At 46.1% G+C, this 21,401-nt stretch overlaps 2 protein-coding genes and 1 pseudogene across 2 annotated transcripts; 1 reads left to right on the plus strand and 2 right to left on the minus strand.

Moving 5' to 3' along the window:
* Nucleotides 1-1,175: 1,175 nt before the first annotated feature.
* On the minus strand, nt 1,176-6,038 carry LOC139220118 (ankyrin repeat domain-containing protein 1-like). Its single transcript, XM_070852188.1, has 9 exons — nt 5,985-6,038; nt 5,434-5,505; nt 5,177-5,311; nt 4,985-5,092; nt 4,773-4,871; nt 3,086-3,184; nt 1,635-1,733; nt 1,426-1,524; nt 1,176-1,259 (listed from the first exon to the last, which is right to left on the minus strand). The coding sequence occupies exons 1-9, from the start codon at nt 6,036-6,038 to the stop codon at nt 1,176-1,178; spliced, it is 849 nt and encodes a 282-aa protein (XP_070708289.1).
* Nucleotides 6,039-8,856: 2,818 nt separating this feature from the next.
* Nucleotides 8,857-9,551, plus strand: LOC139220119 (uncharacterized; annotated as a pseudogene).
* Nucleotides 9,552-17,199: 7,648 nt separating this feature from the next.
* On the minus strand, nt 17,200-20,813 carry LOC139220263 (protein phosphatase 1 regulatory subunit 3C-B-like). The gene is made up of 3 exons (XM_070852335.1): nt 20,786-20,813; nt 19,774-20,219; nt 17,200-17,799 (listed from the first exon to the last, which is right to left on the minus strand). The coding sequence occupies exons 1-3, from the start codon at nt 20,797-20,799 to the stop codon at nt 17,228-17,230; spliced, it is 1,032 nt and encodes a 343-aa protein (XP_070708436.1). The 5' UTR covers nt 20,800-20,813; the 3' UTR covers nt 17,200-17,227.
* Nucleotides 20,814-21,401: the final 588 nt, after the last annotated feature.

Raw genomic sequence — 21,401 nt, forward strand, 5'->3', positions numbered from 1 at the left:
GACAGATGACACGGACTGAACACGTCTGATAGTTTGATGTTTTATTACTGGTCTGATTTTATGTTTGTGTTGCAAATGGTGATGATGGTGATGATTATGATCATGATGGTGATGATTGTGATGATGATTGTGGTGATGATTGTGATGATGATTGTGGTGATGATTGTGGTGGTGATGGTGATGATGATGGTGGTGATGATGATGGTGATGATGATTGTGATGATGGTGGTGATGGTGATGATGGTGATTGTGGTAATGATGATGGCTTGTGGGTCGACTGGTCTGATTGGTCAGACTGAAACCAATCACAGGACAGCTTCCTCCTGCTGTCACTGTTATAACAAATGAAATGTAAATCAAGTGTGTTTCAGGGCTTAATCTGGTTTGCTCTGGTTTATTCTGGGCTGACTGGTTTAATCTGGTTCTGGTTTAATCTGGACTGATTCTGGTTTAATCTGGACTGATTGGGGGATTCTGGGTTTAATGTGTGAAAAAAGCATTGACCTGTAGAAAGTTGAAATAAACATTTGGTTACAGGTGAGTTTTTATTTCCTGTTGGCGAGTAAAGGTTGACCCTTCAGACTGGGACGTCAGTCGCTGTTCCTGCTCCACGGAGGACGAGCCGTCACTGTTTATCGTCTCCAGGATGTTTCCAGCAGCATCTCCGTCAGGACTCCCTCGGACATGCCAGTCGTTCACAGGAAGTATCCGAGTACTTGGAGCAGCAGCAGTTCCTCCTTGTGTTCTTCAGATTTGAGGGTCAAAGTGAGGTTCCTTGTCCTCAGAGGAGCTGCCGTTAGCCAACGTTTGAGTGGTTTGATATTCACTCTGGAGCAGCTCTGAGAGATAAACGCAGGGTTTCTCCTGCACGTGGTCCAGGTGAGGGACGGATGGACGGACACAGACAGACGGAGGGCAGACGGGCGTCTTTACTCCAGTTTATTAAATGTGCAGTTTTCTGAATTAGGTTTTGAATGTAGTGATGCAGCAGAGAAACAGGCTGAATGTGAGTCAGACGACCAGGAAACGTTCAAAAACGAAGAGGAGGACGAAGAACATATTTGTCAGGCAGGAAGGCTCAGTGTTTAAGAAGAAGATTATTACTGTTGAGAAACCAATCGGAGGCCTCGAAGTGGGGACATGTGATTGGTTGATTTGTAATGCTGATAGCGACATCACTTCCTGTCTCTCTGCTCGATGAGAAGCGTCTTCGTTTCATTTTGCCAATCCAGCACACTGTCCAGAGGACAACGACCATCCTGAGAGACCGACAGACAGGAGAGGGACAGACAGGTGAGACCTTTCTGTGTGACAGTTGAAGGTGAACCAGAGTTAATGTGATATGTGGTTCATATTAGTGATATTTTATAGTTTAAGGTGTGTGTGTGTGTGTGTGTGTGTGTGTGGGGGGGGGGGGGGGGTAACCTGGTTTTTGATGTGTGTGTCGGCTCCATGCAGCAACAACAGCTCGATGATTTTACATCTGTTGATTCGAACAGCATCATGGAGAGGAGTGTCCCCCTCCTGAGAGAGAGAGACACACAAGTGAAGAAGTTGTCTGTGTGTGTGTGTGTGTGTGTGTGTGTGTGTGTGTGTGTGTGTGTGTGTGTGTGTGTGTGTGTGTGTGTACCCACCCTGTCCTGTGTGTTCACTTCAGCTCCACAGTGAATCACATGCTCAGCACAGTCGTGGTGTCCGGTCCTCACAGAGACATGAAGAGGAGAGCTGTTCAGCTACACACACACACACACACACACACACACACACACACAGTGTGTTCATGTGGTGGTAAAGAAAATTAGCTTGTTACAGTAGTAGTATTGTACTACCTTGTCCATTGCAGTGGTGTAGTAGTACTAGTAACAGTAAGCTGCCCTGCTGACAACCGACCAGCAGGCTCTTCTGGACGTTACCAGACTCCAACATGATTCCATATCCGCCCGGCTTATTCCTCCAGATCAAGGCTAGCCTGCATGCTAGGCTAAAGGCCCATGCTAAGTGACCACCGCTGCCGAACCTCCTGTTCACCAATGTTCACTCTCTGGAAAACAAGCTTGATAAGCTGAGGGCCCAGATGACATAGAGACTGTTATGCTCTAATGTTCACAGAGGACTGGCTCTCAGCGAGCATGCTGCACTCAATCCCAGCTTCAGGGGTGGCATGACGTCTGAAATACAGACCGTTTTATCTCCTGACAGAATTCAGTGCAGTGTTTCCATCCCCTGCACGCTCACTCTGCTGCAGAACTCGGCGCACTTCATGACCTCAGCAGCGCCCAGGTGACGGCTCAGCTGGGGACTTTAACCACTGCAACCTTCAGACGGTACTACCCAAGTTTTTACCAGAGAACAGAACACACCGGATCACATCTACACCAACATACAGGATGCATACAAAGCTGCCCCCCACCCCCACTTCGGACTCTCTGACCACATCCCTGTGTTTCTGCACTGGGCCCACAGAAGGACTGAAGCGGACCAACCCCGTGAGGACTCCAGACGCAGAGCATCGCAGTGGACTGTTCAGCATCAAAAACACAGAACTGGAAGCAGAGTATATCACTGACTGCATCGGTACAGCCCCCACCTCCCAACCAGAAGCCCTGGATGAACATCTAAATGGTAGTGAAGTGGAGCACAGATCCTCAAAATACAGACTGAGGAAACAAAGAGACCAAACAGCAGCACCAACAGGAGCAGGGGGGTGACACTGCACTGCCCTGTCCCACTGCCCTGTCCCACTGCCCTGCCCTGACACTGCTCTACCCCGCCCCACTGCTCTGTCCCACTGCCCTGTCCCACTGCTCTACCCCGCCCCACTGCCCTGTCCCACTGCCCTGTCCCACTGCCCTGTCCCACTGCCCTGCCCTGACACTGCTCTACCCCGCCCCACTGCCCTGAACTGCCCTGACCCACGGCCCTCCGGTAGGAGGTGCAGGAGTGTGAGGAGCAGGACCTCCAGGCTGAAGGACAGTTTCTACCCAAAAGCCATCAGACTCATTAACACATGCGATCCACTACCTTGTACATTGCAGTACTAGTAGTATTAGTATTAGTGTTACTAGTAGTAATACTACAGCACTACCTTGTCCATTGCAGTAACATCTGCTCCGTGGTTCAGCAGCAGCTTGAGGACAGACAGATGTCCTCCTCGACAGGCACAATGGACACAGGTGGACCACAGCTGGACAGAACCAGGAAATCAGGCCATCAGAACATCAGTTGATCAGGCGATCAGAACATCAGTTGATCAGGACATCAGAACATCAGTTGATCAGGACATCAGAACGTCAGTTGATCAGGACATCAGAACATCAGTAGATCAGAACATCAGTTGATCAGGACATCAGAACGTCAGTAGATCAGAACATCAGTTGATCAGGACATCAGAACATCAGTTGATCAGGACATCAGAACGTCAGTTGATCAGGACATCAGAACATCAGTAGATCAGAACGTCAGTTGATCAGGACATCAGAACGTCAGTTGATCAGGACATCAGAACATCAGTAGATCAGAACATCAGTTGATCAGGACATCAGAACATCAGTTGATCAGGACATCAGAACGTCAGTTGATCAGGACATCAGAACATCAGTAGATCAGAACATCAGTTGATCAGGACATCAGAACGTCAGTTGATCAGAACATCAGTAGATCAGAACATCAGTTGATCAGGACATCAGAACATCAGTTGATCAGGACATCAGAACGTCAGTTGATCAGGACATCAGAACATCAGTAGATCAGAACATCAGTTGATCAGGACATCAGAACGTCAGTTGATCAGAACATCAGTAGATCAGAACATCAGTTGATCAGGACATCAGAACATCAGTAGATCAGAACATCAGTTGATCAGGACATCAGAACATCAGTAGATCAGGACATCAGAACATCAGTAGATCAGAACATCAGTTGATCAGGACATCAGAACATCAGTAGATCAGGACACCAGAACGTCAGTAGATCAGGACACCAGAACGTCAGTAGATCAGGACACCAGAACGTCAGTTGATCAGGACATCAGAACATCAGTAGATCAGAACATCAGTTGATCAGGACATCAGAACATCAGTAGATCAGGACATCAGAACATCAGTTGATCAGGACATCAGAACACCAGTAGATCAGGACATCAGTAGATCAGAACATCAGTTGATCAGGACATCAGAACATCAGAACGTCAGTTGATCAGGACATCAGAAAATCAGTAGATCAGAACATCAGTTGATCAGGACATCAGAACGTCAGTTGATCAGGACATCAGAACATCAGTAGATCAGAACATCAGTTGATCAGGACATCAGAACATCAGTAGATCAGGACACCAGAACGTCAGTTGATCAGGACACCAGAACATCAGTAGATCAGGACATCAGAACATCAGAACATCAGGACATCAGAACATCCGTAGATCAGGACATCAGAACATCAGTAGATCAGGACACCAGAACGTCAGTAGATCAGGACACCAGAACATCAGTAGATCAGTTGATCAGAACATCAGTTGATCAGAACATCAGTTGATCAGGACATCAGAACATCAGTAGATCAGGACATCAGTTGATCAGGACATCAGAACATCAGTAGATCAGGACACCAGAACGTCAGTAGATCAGTAGATCAGGACACCAGAACGCCGGTAGATCAGGACACCAGAACATCGGTAGATCAGGACAACAGGACATCGGTAGATCAGGACACCAGAACATCGGTAGATCAGGACATCAGGACATCTATGTGTGTATTAACATCATGTGTGACCTTACCTTGTCTCTGCAGTGGACGTTGGCTCCGGCCTCCATCAGTTTGGCGGCGACCTCCATGTGACCTCGAGAGGACGCTCTGTGCAGACCTGTACGCTCAAACTGAGCACACATCACACACACATCACACCAAATCATCACACACACACACAGCCTAACTAACGCTAACCCGATACTAACTAATGATAATAATAATGTGAGTGTTGAGGACTCACGGCGTCGCAGGCGTCTACGTCTCCACCTGTCGACAGGTACCTGTCAATCACCTGCAGCTGCTTCTGATCGCAGGCCTTGAAGAAATCCTCCTCGTCCACATAGTAAGGCTAAGAGACACAGATGCAGTCGTGCCACTGGTCACATGACCATCGTTTAAAGGCCCGGGTCAGTGATGTCAGTGTGTGGCTCACCACGGGGGGGGCAGCGGGAGCCGCTGCAGCAGGTGTCCTCACCACAGCTTTCTGCTCCCTCTTGGTCTTCCTCAGAAGAAGAATGTTCTGGAGGTCAGCAGGTGTCTCCAGGAGAGGACGACCACATTTATCTGTCTAGAGAGAGAGAGAGAGAGACACACACACAGAGACAGGTCAGCGAGAGAGAGACAGACAGTACTGCTGCAGTAGTATGACTATTACTGTGAATACAGGAAGTAACACATCAAGCTTTCAACCTTGATGCTGATTGGACGATCAGAGTCCTGCTTCTCCTGAGAGACGGAGGCCTCGTAGTCTCTGTCCTCCATCTAGACAGACACACAGATTACATTAGAGAAATGTTGTCATGACTACAGGTGTGTGTGTGTGGTTTTAACTCTCCCGAAGCTGTAAACTTTATTTAAAGCCCCCCCCCCCGGCTCATGTCTCCTATAAAACTTTATTAGCAGCTTAAAGAGGAACAGCAGCTTCATGTTACAGCTCAGTGTGTGTGTGTGTGTTTTATCACAGTCACATGACAGCTGGAGTGACGGATGAAGATGAGTCGTGAGTCAAACAGACAAAACCATGTTGCAGATCAGGTTTTCACCTCAGGAGTCCCCCCCCCAACCTCTGACCCCCCCCTCTGGGGAGGAAAAGACCAATAAAAGGACACCAGAGAAGGTCATGTCCAACACACACACACACACACACACAGTCTATGGTTTCATGTTTATATGTACATGTACTGACTGGTTCTATACGAGGAGTAAAAGATCAAAACATTCTAAAAGTCTTTCCCTCTTACCATCATCTCCTCCTGCTCCTCCTGCTCCTCCTGCTCCTCCTCCCTCCAGCTCATCTGTTCAGACCTGGCAGCATGAAGACAACAGACTGTTGGCTGATTATAACTAATGAACTCTTTCCATATTACTCTATGATGGACAGGCTTTTATTTTGAAATGTGGTCTGGGTTCACCTGAGAACAGGTGAGGGTGGACGGATCAATCGGACGATGCCTCCTGATGCCCCCTGATGCCCCCTGATACCCCCTGATGCCCCCTGATAACCCCTGATACCCCCTGATAACCCCTGATGCCCCCTGATACCCCCTGATAACCCCTGATAGCCCCTGATACCCCCTGATACCCCCTGATAACCCCTGATGCCCCCTGATACCCCCTGATGCCCCCTGATAACCCCTGATACCCCCTGATACCCCCTGATAACCCCTGATGCCCCCTGATAACCCCTGATAGCCCCTGATGCCCCCTCTAGCTCTGCTCTGTTAGAACCTGAACTATCAAAACTATCAACTGTTCAACTTGTTAAAGTCAGAGCAGCTTCCACACACACAGGAGAACCCAGAGCTGGGATCAATAACCAGTCATCAATAACCAATAACTAGTAATCAATAATGAGTAATGCCAGCTGACCTCTGTGGCTCCATGTTGGTGTTCACAGCAGCATGAGAAGAAAAACTGAAGATGAACGTCCGACTTTCCTGTTTGGGGACCAGGAGTCCTCCTTATATACACACACACACACACCTACATAGGAAGTGTGTGTGTGTGTGTGTGTGTGTGTGTGTGTGTGTGTGTGTGTGTGTGTGTGTGTGTGTGTGTGTGTGTGTGTGTGTGTGTGTGTGTGTGTGTGTGTGTGTGTGTGTGTGTGTGTGTGTGTGTGTGTGTGTGTGTGTGTGCGTGCTGACCTTTGACCTCGGTAGTTGACCTTGCAGGAGACGGCTGCTGACCTGTCTGACCTCAGAGTAATCAGAGAAGAAGAAGAAGAACAGGAAGTGGTCGTAGTTTTACTGCGGTGGTACAGAAATACTGTTTATGATGGCTAATAACTATAACTTATACTGTGGATGACAGCTACTGACTAACTAGTACTGTGTATGAGAGCTAATTAACTAATACTGTGGATGACAGCTACTGACTATAACTAGTACTGTGTATGAGAGCGAATTAACTAATACTGTGGATGAGAGCTACTGACTATAACTAGTACTGTATATGAGAGCTACTGACTATAACTAGTACTGTGTATGAGAGCGAATTAACTAATACTGTGGATGAGAGCTACTGACTATAACTAGTACTGTATATGAGAGCTACTGACTATAACTAGTACTGTGTATGAGAGCTAATTAACTAATACTGTGGATGACAGCTACTGACTAACTAGTACTGTGTATGAGAGCGAATTAACTAATACTGTGGATGAGAGCTACTGACTATAACTAGTACTGTATATGAGAGCTACTGACTATAACTAGTACTGTGTATGAGAGCGAATTAACTAATACTGTGGATGAGAGCTACTGACTATAACTAGTACTGTATATGAGAGCTACTGACTATAACTAGTACTGTGTATGAGAGCTAATTAACTAATACTGTGGATGACAGCTACTGACTATAACTAGTACTGTATATGAGAGCTACTGACTAACTAGTACTGTGTATGAGAGCTAATTAACTAATACTGTGGATGACAGCTACTGACTATAACTAGTACTGTATATGAGAGCTACTGGCTATAACTAATGCTGTGTATGACAGCTACTGACTAACTAGTACTGTGTATGAGAGCTACTGACTATAACTAGTACTGTATATGAGAGCTACTGGCTATAACTAATGCTGTGTATGACAGCTACTGACTAACTAGTACTGTGTATGACAGCTACTGACTATAACTAGTACTGTGCATGAGAGCTAATGATTATAACTAATACTGTGGATGGCAGGTACTGACTATAACTACTACTGTGTATGAGAGCTACTGACTATAACTACTACTGTGGATGACAGCTAATAACTACTACTGTGTATGACAGCTAATAACTAACTAGTACTGTTTATAACTAAGAGTGCCTACAACTGTAATGTATATTATAAAAAAGTATATATGCAATACAAATAATGACATGTTGTCGTGTCATGTTGTCATGTTGACATGTTGTCATGTCATGTTGACGTGTTGTCATGTTGTCGTGTCATGTTGACGTGTTGTCATGTCATGTTGACATGTTGTCATGTCATCTTGTCATGTTGACGTGTTGTCATGTCATCTTGTCATGTTGACGTGTTGTCATGTCATGTTGACGTGTTGACATGTTGTCGTGTCATCTTGTCATGTTGACGTGTTGACATGTTGTCGTGTCATGTTGTCATGTTGACATGTTGTCATGTCATGTTGACGTGTTGTCATGTTGACATGTTGTCATGTCATGTTGACGTGTTGTCATGTTGTCGTGTCATGTTGTCATGTTGACATGTTGTCATGTCATGTTGACGTGTTGTCATGTTGTCGTGTCATGTTGACGTGTTGTCATGTTGTCATGTCATGTTGACATGTTGTCATGTCATGTTGACGTGTTGTCATGTTGTCGTGTCATGTTGATGTGTTGTCATGTCAGGCCGAACTCACTTCCTGTTACGGTAAGCGTCATTTCCGGCTATGGGAGTTTCCGTGTACTGCGCTATCAACAGCGTCTCTCATTCCTTTTTCTCCACTGGATCTATTTTCACGCTTTACTGTCTTAACCACCAGCTGTACATTTAAATTTACAACCTGCACACATATTTCTCACTTCTTGTGGTGATAATCTCGTTATTTCTGTAGTTTTTACCTAAATCACTAGCTAGCTTCTTAAAACTAAAACCACTACAATGGCTTCTCTCTCTCCCTCTCAGTCTCCTGCTGTCTCCTGCTCAGTGTGCCATATGTTTAGTTACTCCTCTGCCTCCTTTAGTGAAACTGGTACCTGTAATAAATGTAGTTTATTCACTGTACTGGAGGCAAGGCTTAGTGAGTTGGAGACACGGTTCCGCACCATGGAGCATAAGTCAGCTGTAGCTAGCCAGCCCCCAGTAGCCGGTGCGGGCCGACCTAGCTTAGCTCCTACTCCCCCGGCGGTTCCCGCACAGCCAGGAAACCAGGGCGGCTGGGTGACTGTCCGGAGGAAACATAGTCCAAAGGAGAAGCCCACGGTGCTCCACCACCTTCAGGTTTCCAACCGATTTTCCTCACTCAGCGACACACCCGCTGAGAAACAGACTCTGGTCATTGGAAGTTCCATAGTCAGGAACGTGAAGCTAGCGGCACCAGCGAACATAGTGAAGTGCATCCCGGGGGCCAGAGCGGGAACCATAGAGTCAAACTTAAAGCTGCTGGCGAAGGCTAAACGTAGATTTAACAAGATTGTAATTCACGCATGTCATCATTTAACCGCTGGCTGTCGAGGTGGTGCCCAGCTAACAATGTGGGCTTCATAGACAATTGGCAGTCTTTCTGGGGAAAACCTGGTCTCATTAGAAGAGACGGCATCCATCCCACTTTGGACGGAGCTGCGCTCTTATCTAGAAATATGGCGAAGTTTATTAGTCCTAAAACTTGACAATCCAGAGTCGAGACCAGGAAGCAGAGCTGCAGTCTTACACACTTCTCTGCTCCTCCATTAGAACAGTCACCCACCCAACATCCTATAGAGACTGTGTCTTTCCCCCAACCACTCAGATCATTTAGATCTATAAAGTCCAACAGGAGAGGAGTTCAGCATAAAAATCTAATCAGAGTTAATACCACTGGCACTATGAAACAGGACAGGAGAGTTAAATGTGGACTTTTAAACATCAGATCTCTGCCATCCAAAGCTGTTTTAGTAAACAATCTGATATCTGACCATGAAATTGATTTATTGTGTCTGACTGAAACCTGGCTACGTCCTGAGGAGTATGTTAGCCTTAATGAGGCCACTCCTCCCAGTCATATTAATACTCATATTCCCAGAGATTCTGGACGAGGAGGCGGAGTTGCAGCAATCTTTAACTCTAGTTTAATAGTCCAACCTAGACCCAAACTCAATTATAACTCCTTTGAAAGTCTTACTCTTAGTTTTTCACACCCAACCTGGAAAACTCTAAAACCAGTGTTGGTTGTCACAGTGTACCGCCCTCCTGGTCCAGACTTTTCAGAGTTTTTATCAGATTTAGTCCTTAGTGTGGACAAAGTGATTATAGTAGGTGACTTTAATATTCATGTGGATAATGATAATGATAGTCTCAGCACTGCATTTGTCTCACTTTTGGACTCAATTGGCTTCTCCCAGAGTGTAAATGAACCAACCCACACTCACAATGAACCACACTCTTGACCTTGTTTTGGCTTATGGTGTTGAAATTGAACAGTTAACAGTCTTCCCACATAACTATTTTATCAGACCATTACCTGATAACATTTGATTTCTTGCTACAGGACTATGCTCTATATGACAGAGAGGTCCTCACTAGATCCTTATCTGATAGTGCTGTTGCCAAATTTAAGGAGGTGATTCCTTCAGTATTTCAGCCAGTGTGTCCCTGTGCTGTGGATGACCCCCATGCTAATCTTAGCCCCTCCCAAATTGATTATCTGGTCAATAGTGCTGCAGGTTCACTGCGAATGACACTAGACTCTATTGCCCCTCTAAAAAAGAAGATAATTAAAGAAAAGAGACAAGCTCCCTGGTATAACTCCCAGACACGTGAGCTTAAGCAACACTCACGAAGGCTAGAAAGGACATGGCGGGCCACCAAAGTGGAAGAATCCCGTTTAATCTGGCAAGATAGTCTTAAAACCTATAGAAAGGCCCTCTGTAATGCCAGAGCCGCCTACTACTCCTCATTAATAGAAGAAAATAAAAGCAACCCTAGATTCCTTTTTAGCACAATAGCCAGGCTGACAAGGAGCCAGAACTCTATTGATCCTGGTGTTCCCTTAGAGCTCAGCAGTAACGACTTCATGAGCTTCTTTAATGATAAAATCCTAACTATTAGGGACAAAATTCAGCACCTCCTGCCCTTAACAGGGTCTGGTCCAACTCTTGATTCAGGTGTGTTAGCTAACTATAGACCTTCATCCAACCTTCCCTTTCTCTCCAAGATCCTGGAGAAAGTTGTAGCTAATCAGCTGTGTAATTTTTTAAACTCTAATAGTCTATTTGAGGATCTTCAGTCAGGTTTTAGAGCGAACCATAGCACAGAGACACTGGTGAAGGTTACAGACCTCCTTATGGCATCAGACAGAGGTCTTCTCTCTGTCCTGGTCTTGTTAGACCTGAGTGCTGCTTTCGACACCATCGACCATCACATCCTGTTACAGAGACTGGAACAGTTCATTGGTATAAAAGGAACTGCATTAAGCTGGTTTAAGTCCTATTTATTAGATCGATTTCAGTTTGTACATATTAATAACGAATCCTCTGTCCACACTAAGGTTAGACATGGAGTTCCACAAGGTTCAGTGCTTGGACCGATCTGGCCTCCAGCTCCACTGTGAGGAATCTGGGAGTCTTATTTGATCAGGATTTGTCCTTTAACTCCCACATTAAACAGATTTCTAGAACTGCCTTTTTCCATCTACTAATATTGCCAAAATCAGGCCCATCATATCCACTGATGATGCAGAAAAATTGGTCCATGCATTTGTCACTTCTAGGTTGGACTATTGTAACTCATTATTATCAGGCTGCCCCAATAAGTCCTTAAAGACTCTCCAGCTGGTCCAGAACCCTGCTGCTCCTGTTCTGACCAGAACTAAAAGAAGAGACCACATTTCTCCTGTACTGGCTTCTCTTCATTGGCTTCCAGTCAAATCTAGAATAGAGTTTAAAATCCTTCTCCTCACCTACAAGGCTCCATCATATCTTAAAGAGCTTATAGTACCGTACTACCCCACTAGAGCACTGCGCTCCCAGAATGCAGGCCTACTGGTGGTTCCCAAAGTCTCCAAAAGTAGTTCAGGAGGCAGAGCTTTCAGCTATCAGGCTCCTCTCCTGTGGAATCTCCTTCCAGTTTGGGTTCAGGGGGGCAGACACCCTCTCTACATTTAAGAGTAGACTAAAAACCTTCCTTTTTGACAAAGCATATATTTAAGGGCTGGCTCAGGCCTTAGACCAGCCCCTAGTTCTGCTGCTATAGGCTCAGACTGCCGGGGGACTCCTATGGTGCACTGAGCTCCTCTATTCTCTCTCCTCCTCTTCCTCTCCATCGTTATGTCTCATGTCAGTCAAATGTCTGCCTCTAACTTGCTATCTTCCCCGGAGCCTTTCTGTGCTTATCTCATCTCTGTTTTTCCTTCCCGAAGAAGGAGGGTCATAAAGGGCAGGTGATGCCTCGGACTGATCCACCGGACTGATCCATTGGCCTCATCGACTGCTGGACTCTTTATTAGATTGTTTGTTTGCTTACACTTGTTTATTTCAGTGAACTTTGTAAAGCACTGTGAGACACTCTGTTGTGATATTGGGCTATACAAATGAAATTGAATTGATTTGAATTGAATTGAATGTCATGTTGACGTGTTGTCATGTGATGTTGACATGTTGGCGTGTTGACATGTCGTGTTGACGTGTTGTCATGTCATGTTGACGTGTTGTCATGTTGACATGTTGTCATGTCATGTTGACGTGTTGTCATGTTGTCATGTCATGTTGACGTGTTGTCATGTCATGTTGGCGTGTTGTCATGTCATGTTGACGTGTTGACGTGTTGACATGTTGTCATGTCATGTTGACGTGTTGTCATGTCATGTTGACGTGTTGACATGTTGTCATGTTGACGTGTTGTCATGTCATGTTGACGTGTTGACGTGTTGTCATGTCATGTTGACGTGTTGTCATGTCATGTTGACGTGTTGACATGTTGTCATGTCATGTTGACGTGTTGTCATGTCATGTTGACGTGTTGACATGTTGTCATGTCATGTTGACGTGTTGACGTGTTGTCATGTCATGTTGACGTGTTGACATGTTGTCATGTCATGTTGACGTGTTGACATGTTGTCATGTCATGTTGACGTGTTGTCATGTTGCCATGTCAACATGTTGTCATGTCATGTTGATGTGTTGTCATGTCATGTTGACGTGTTGACATGTTGCCATGTCATGTTGTCATGTCAACATGTTGTCATGTCATGTTGACATTTTGTTATGTCATATTGTCATGTTGACATCTTGTTGCCATGTTGTCATGTTGACATCTTGTTGCCATGATGCCATGATGCCATGTTGACATATTGTCATGTTGACATCTTGTTGCCATGTTGTCATGTCATGTTGACATCTTGTTGCCATGTTGTCATGTCATGTTGACGTGTTGACATGTTGCCATGTCATGTTGATGTGTTGACATGTTGCCATGTCATGTTGATGTGTTGACATGTTATGTCATGTTGACGTGTTGTCATGTCATGTTGATGTATTGTCATGTTGCCGTGTTGTCATGTTATTTTGTCATGTTGCCGTGTTGTCATGTCAACATGGTGTCATGTTATGTTGCCATATTGTCATGCTGACATGTTCACATCATGTTGTAATGCCGACATGTCGCTGTCCGTGTGATGATACCGGCCCGGTCCTGCCCACAGGGGGCCGTGCAGCTACCGATGAAGTTACAGGCGTTACTAATGAATTTGTGTGTTTAAACAGGCCTGTGGACGATGAGGTGCAGGTCTGATGGTCCTCAGTCTCACCAGCAGGAGGTGCTGCAGCCAACAGGTCATTCTGTGTGTGTGTGTGTGTGTGTGTGTGTGTGTGTGTGTGTGTGTGTGTGTGTGTGTGTGTGTGCGCCTCTCCAGGTGCTTCAGGTCTGTAAATGTGTTTTGTCTCACATCAGTCGATGACATTCAGGATATTCTTGATGAAACAAACTGAACTCCATGATAATTAATGTGTGTGTGTGTGCACAGAGGCGTTTCGAGGTCACTTCCTGTTATATAACTACAATCTAGGCAGTCGGTCAGCCTGGTGTCAGGGGATGTGTGTGTGTGTGGGGGGGGTGTTTACGACCATTTACTGCAGTAATACTCCTGATACTATACACACTAGCACTACTGTGTTCCTACAGTAAAAGTACTACTAGCACACAGTAAAACATTGTGTTGCAGCAGTAACAGGAAGGCGGCCATGTTTCGGCTGCTGCTTCAGTCAGCTGGACGTCAACCTGACACACAAGCGGAGAATGTTAATCGTCTCTGTGCCGCTCTGTTGGCTGTCATCAGCCTGACTCTTATCGCGGCTTTATTCACTCTTAGTATCTGGTTTTCTTCACTTTTCAAATGCTGAGTTTAAGTCAATTATTTAAATAAACATAATCAGTTGATCGAATACATTCAGATATTATCTGATATTTTATTTTGAAATGTTTTTCCTGTTAAGAGGTGATAATCTTGTGACATAAAGGAAGAAACAAAAGAGAATTAATGAGTAAATTAAACATGACAAACATCAGACTTTTATTCTGAAAGGATACACAAAAAAGGAAGTCACTCACTCCCTGCTTAGATCAATTCCTGTTTCAGCTGAACATCATGACATCACATTTCACTTTACAGTACAGTATGCTAATGCTGGCAGCGGCTAACCTGCTAAGTAAAATGCCATAAATCATATCTGTTGGGTTAGCATGAGTTAGCGCTGCCCCTTACACTCAAATGACTCGTTAACTCATGAACCATGTTCACTTTAAACACATTCATTTCCCTTCCGTCTCCAAAACCTCCTGTCACACGATTCATACATCAACACACACACTTAAGGTAAGAGCACTGGAAGTGTTGGTTAGCTCAGTAAATGCTGGTTTTAAATTGGTTTAGCTACAGGAGATCACAGGAAGTGCAAGTTTATCTTTGTCTCTCTGTTTATAGTGACATGGCAACGAGACAACAGCGAGTGTCATGGCAACAACTCAGGTCTACCTGTTACCAAGGGAACAGAAAATCCTCTTTAGCAGCGACGATTATCCACATGCTAAAGGGAATGTTTCTGTGCTAACAGCTAAATAAACTGTTCCCTCTGACAGTCGTCAGTTACCCAGACAGCTAAAACAGGAACCAATAACAGGAAAACTTACTCAGAAGGCAGTTCTGGCCGGACTCTGAATGTTGGTGTACATTATGTTTCTGGCAGATTTTAACGTTGCACTCGTTGGCTGTAGAGGAGCCTCCTCAAGCTTCCCACACAGACACTTGACTCCGAGTGATAATGAACATAGACATTAGCCCTGTGGATTAGCTACCGCAATCAGGACATTTTAGCGACATCTGTTCTTCTCTGATGAATCAGTGCCAACTATTTACTTACACTATCTGAATCTCTACAACACGACTAACGAGTGCAGAGTTAGCAGAGTCTGAATGGACACAGTTATAACTTCCTGTTTGAAAAATACCAGAACTGTCCTTTAACATATCAGAGAACGCTCTACCAAGAACCAGTACCGCCTGGTTCCCTTGCCAATCACAGTTACCTTCCAGCTACCAGAACACTGAGGCATTGTGGGAGATGTAGGAGGTCAGTAGAAGTTGTAGAAGGTTTCAGCACAAACAGGTCAGATTACAGCAGGGCCAACCAAACCGAAACAACGTTTTCGACATTTCTGAGTTGTAGTTGCTCAGAGGTCTGAAGATGGAGGTCTGAGTAGGTCTAAGCCAGGTCCCCCAGGCCCTGTCTCCCCCAGGAGTGATTTTATTATGGCCCTATAATATCGTCATTAATGCTGGTAAACCAACGTCCCACTAAGTGGAAAGCAAAAAGGACAACATTTTCTGAAGAGCAAGTTCTTGTTTGGATCTCAAGACTCTGCTCAGATCACTCTGAATTCAGTCAGTTAGAATGGACACTTGTTCTCGCATTTCTACTGAACCTTAGACAGAGGATCAGTCTGAATCCAGACGTGTCCCCCTCTCGACTTGTGGGTTAAAATGCATGATGAAACAGGACTTCAGATCTCAGTCTTGGTCATGGATAAGACTAAAGCTGAGATCCTGACCACTAGAGGACTTGAGTTTGGGGGGGGCTTTGGACATTTGGTCAGCACAGGCTTTCGGGTTTGGTTCTGGATATTTAACATCCTGGTACTGACCCAGAAGAGACCTGAACCTGAAGGCATTAAGGTTTGACAGGATTCGACTTCGTGTCCAAACCTGGACCCAAGTCTGGAGTAGGGTTTTCATCTCCACAGCTCCACAGCAAGAGTTCACTTTGTCTTGTTTCAAACCCTGAATATGGAGCACAGTGGTTCAGGATAGTTTCAGGACTGGTGGTCTCTTCAAACCGATACTTCAGGACTTGGACATCCTGAAGGGTTTCTGTTGATTACTTGGCTCTTATAGTGGAATAGAAGACCCGAAATAAAGAAAACAGCAGGAAAGGTGATCGGGTCGCATCTATGGACCCGAAAGGAAAATAAATCTTCCGCCAATCAGCCGTCCTCACGTTGGCAAACAGTCAGAAACAGGATGTGGTCATCCAATTGTGATGCTGAAGAGTAAACATGAAGTCTGTTTAATTTGTTGTCATGGAGCCAAATATTGTGAAGTTTGACAGATTCTGATGAAGCCTTGTGAAAGGCCATGGAGGTGAAAGGCTGCAAAGCCCTCATGGATCTTTGGGAGGTTTTAGGGAAGCACTCTGTTTGAGGTCTCTAGAGCCTTACTGCTCACTTCATGACTTCTTTTCTGAATCGTTTGGGTGCTTTTACAATGTTTATTAGTTGCAGCGGGCATTACTTGGTTTTTTTTCAGTGCCAAGATCCCTCAACTTCTTTCGGGGTTATATTGGTTGATAAATCATTTGCTCCAAACCAGCCTTCGAAATTCCACTATTGATCGACTTCTAGTCTGGTTAGATGAGAGCTGATGATCAGCTCCAGTTAACTGTACTCAGGCTAGTTCAGGGTCAGTGTCGGTACCTTGAACCACTTGGGCAGATTCAGGTGCTTCATTCATAGGGTTAGGGTTAGGGTTAGTGATGACACAAACAGTGTCTAGACGGACTTCATTCAGACTAAAAATCTGATTAATAATGTGTCTCCATAGAGACGAATAATCCGAAAGAATCCCTGTTAAAGCGACTGCAAAGGAGGCAGTCCGTAACGTCTCCCCCAAGTCATCTGGATGACCTCCAGAGGACGCCATGTCGTTTCAGTGCTTCTGTGAGGCTCTCTTACATCTCGGGAGCAAAATCACAGAGTGTCCAATGTGAAAGAGTGTCCTGTGGTGGTCTCACCAGTAGGGGGCACTGTTCTCTATGTGACCCCAGCTCTGCCACTCAGGGAAGATCCCCGCCGATGTCCTGGGACTTCCAAAGGGATCAAACTCCATGTCTTCCCTCTTTTCTCTGCCGGCATCCCTCTGGACCTCCAGTCTGGCTGTCATCTCGGCACTCTGGGCCCAGCTGCCATCTGAAGACGCCACCACCAGCCCATAATTGTTCCCATGGTTATTGTCCCAGAAGGTCTGGTCCTGAGTCTGGTACTTGATGCAGAACTCCACCCTGTTGGAGGGCTGGAGGACATCTGGCACCAAGATGGAGATGGAGAAGGTGAAGGTGTCGGTGTTGGGGCAGCCGTAGACGTTGTTCAGGTACAGACAGGGAACATCCTGGAAAGACCGCCATGAGTCAAAGGTGATCCGGACTGAGACGGACTTGTTGAAGCACAGGTTTTGGACTTGAACGGTGCCTGAGAGCAGACCCTCCTGGACAGAGCAGGTCTCCAGACAGACCTGCTGGGCTTTGAGCCGGTTCCTCAGGTCCAGATAGTCAGCAGCCGGCTGAATGAAATCCAGGACCAGACCTCGACCGCAAACGGCAGTGTCTGGAAGAGGAAGAGGAAGATTCAGTTTGTAAACAAAGAACATTTTCATCAATCTGACTAAATGTTAGTTAGTTAGTTAACTAAAGGTTAGTTCAGACTCCAGGGTGAATTAATCAGAATCACCAGAGTGCGGAGTCACTCTGATTCTGGAAGTCAGTTGTGGTTGGATGTTGACACCAGCATCAGCAGTCAGAGGTATTGACCAATCACAGTAGCTGTTTTGGTTAGATTGCTGATTTGAGATTGGCTCTATGGGGACTGTTGATGCTGTTTTCAGCATCCAATCAGGGCCTGAGATCTGGTCACTGTGATGAGGCGGTTCGTCCCTGATCCAGATCAGTCTACCAGTCTACCTTTGGTCTGATGGCCCCCATCAGGTCAACAACTCATTCTGTGGTTTATCAAACTGAATCGGTACATTGGACGGCGTAGACCAGGACACGGTTGGCGTCATGACTACAGAGAGGTTAAAGGTGACTTTGATTGTCACCCTCTGCCTGTGATCTGATTTGATGACACATTGATCACTGTGTTTCCTCAGATATTATCCAGACTGCACTGCATGGAATGAAGGAATGACTGTTGCAGTAGAGCGCCGTGAGCAGTGGTCTGAAGGCTAAATCCTGAAGGGAGCATTGTGTTCCCGCTGTGTTGCGGCCATCGTAGCCGATGCCGTCTGCTCTCAGTAACACTTCCATCTCGGCACTCCGCTAAAGATTTGCTCCTGGTCTGTTTCTGACAGACGTCAAGCAGCTCAGAGCAGAGGAGGCATCAGATGAGAATCTGCTCAGTTTTCAAAATGAAAGCCCCCGTGCAGACTTTGAATGGTATATTCCAGCTGCACATCAGTATTATTCTCTAATGGGGGGGCACCAGGCCAGATGTCAGCCGCTCAGAGGATTTTTAACACCATGGACGACCAGAGGTTCATCTGGGATGGAGAAACACTCTGACTGTGACTTTAGCTGCTGTCTGTAGCTGCAGCACAACAAAGCAGGAAGTACATCCAAGAGACACATTTAAAGCAGCAGAAGAAGAAACGCAGCCTGTTTGATCCTGTTAGAAACACATTTAAAGCAGCAGAAGAAGAAACACAGCCTGTTTAATCCTGTTAGAAGCTCCAACATCAGTTTAACGACCAAACCAGCTAGATGTGAGCAGGAACACTGCTCAGCAGGAGAAACACTCCTGGGTGGAGATGACGGAGGGAAACTGGACCGCAGTTAGAACACCACACAGACGACCACGGTGGGATTTCACGGTGAGACGCTAACAGGTGAGACAGAGCAGCGTGTTCGACGCTATGGGATGAGACATGTTGGAGCTTAACAGACACTTTGGGGGAGAAATCCAGACCAACAAGGTGATGAAAATATCAGGAGTTTGTCAAAGTGATGAAGATAAGCTTGTTGCTCAGTTGGTTGCTCATCATATAACCAGAAGTTTATCCATCGTTGTTGCCTTAATTCGCTCATGTCAACAATGTCCCTGCAAACGGACGGCCTCTGACTTTTATTTGAGGAAATACTTCAAAACCAAAACCTTTTTTCTTTTAAAACTTTGCAAAGCATTTTCAGTGCAAATAAAGACACCTGAACAGCCTCTCAGATCCAGCAACCGCTACCGAATTTGTCCAGGGACAAAGTACAAGCGTGACACGCTGCCTCAGGTTGTTTTTCCAGGAGGACTCCGTCTAAACGTTTGTCTTCCATTTTGTCGTCTATAAACCAAACCGGTTCAGTGACCTTCAGCAGAACATAAACGCCGTCAAGGCCTCTGTCCTGTTTCTCCTCGTTAGTCTGAGAAACCTTCTGACACAATGGAAAAAGCTTTGGTTGCCATGGAAACGATTCCATCATTTTATATAATGACACTTTAACAATGTAATCTATCACATAATAAGATAACCGTGAATCTGGAATGATCTTTACTCTTCTTCCTCGTGTCACTCACCTCTGTGTTCTCTCAAGTGGAGGCCGGCAGTGGCGCCCTCCACCTCCGTGAGCTGGAACTGCAGCTCGCTCAGCGGGTCATCCTCCGCCTCGCTGAAGACGTGGACAGCAGCAAGTGTGAGACCCCGTGAGTCTGCGAACACCACGCTCTTCTTCTTCCTGCTCAGCCAGCGCAGGCCACCGCTCACCTCTGCGCTCCCTGGCGGCGAGGTCTGGGTCACCATGGCGACACTGTTGCTAAAGGCGTCGCCGCAGCGACCGGAGGACAGGCAGGGTCTCAGGGGCTGGCAGCGCGGCAGCAGAGCGGCGGCTGGTGAAGAGCTGCAGCCTGTGTCATAGTTACTGAGGAGAGAGCGCAGAGGAGGAGAGCTGGCCAGGCACATCCTCACCGCCATGTCCACGGGCATGATGGGAGACGGAGTCCCGGGGCTCAGGAGGTGGAGGACCCTGAGGACACGGAGAATAGGTACGTGGAAACAGGAAGTGAGACTACCTGTCCATCCAGCAAATCGCTAAGGTAACACATCCCCATTTAACACATCACCACGGTAGCCTATGCTGCAGGTCAACCTTGAACCAATCAGATTAGCCACCACTGGTTACTGACTTTTCTGAGGATGTTTTCTCAACCAATCAGGTAGCAGATAACACGATATGAGAGAGAGAGAGAGAGAGAGAGAGAGAGAGATGGACGGACAGAGAGACAGATGGACAGACAGAGAGACAGATGGAAAGAGACAGACAGACAAAGACAGACAGACAGAGAAAGACAGAGAGAGAGAGACAGACACAGACAGAGAGACAGACAGACAGAGAGAGACAGACAGACAGACAGACAGAGAAAGACAGAGAGAGAGAGACAGACACAGACAGAGAGACAGACAGACAGAGAGAGACAGACAGACAGACAGAGAGAGACAGATGGACAGACAGAGAGACAGATAGAGAGAGAGACGGATAGAGAGAGAGAGAGAGACAGACAGACAGCAGCTGTGACGCAGTTTCAGACTCACCTGATGTATTTCATTGAAAAGTTTTCTCTCTCTCTCTCAGTCCGGCAGAGACCAGCAGCTCCACAGGCTCCCAGTCCTGGTCCTGGTCCTGGTCCTGGTCCTGACTTCAGTCTGCTGCTTTTAGTTTTCAGCCATGTTTGGAACAGAGGAGAGGAGGCCGTGGGGCTGTTCACCCCCCCACCACCAAACACACACAGTGAGGGGGGGGGGTCTGAACCGTCAGCTGCTCCCTCTCAGCCAATCAGAGAGAAGCCTCTCCTCTGGTAGAAGAGGGCGGGTGGAGCCCTGAGTCCTGACTGAAAGGCAGAGCTCAGGTTCATTAAACATCACAGAGACAGAACAGAAGAGTGGAGCCCGAACCCGATACTGATGGTAACACCAGTAAAAGGATATTGATGCTCAGAGATGCTTTTACTCAACCATAAGATTATATTCTGTTTATCACATGATATAAAACAGGAAGTACTTTCCCAAACAAACTAAAGTGCCACAGAAAAAACTGCTTTACCAGGATGTTACCAAGACGCAGATAAATAAACTAAATCAATCAATCTTTACTTAGCACCAATTCATAACAGCATTATCTCCAGACTCTTTCCATAAAGAGCAGCTCAGA

Source organism: Pempheris klunzingeri, chromosome 20 (assembly GCF_042242105.1).
Source record: "Pempheris klunzingeri isolate RE-2024b chromosome 20, fPemKlu1.hap1, whole genome shotgun sequence".
In the NCBI taxonomy this organism is placed as follows: Eukaryota; Metazoa; Chordata; class Actinopteri; order Acropomatiformes; family Pempheridae; genus Pempheris; species Pempheris klunzingeri.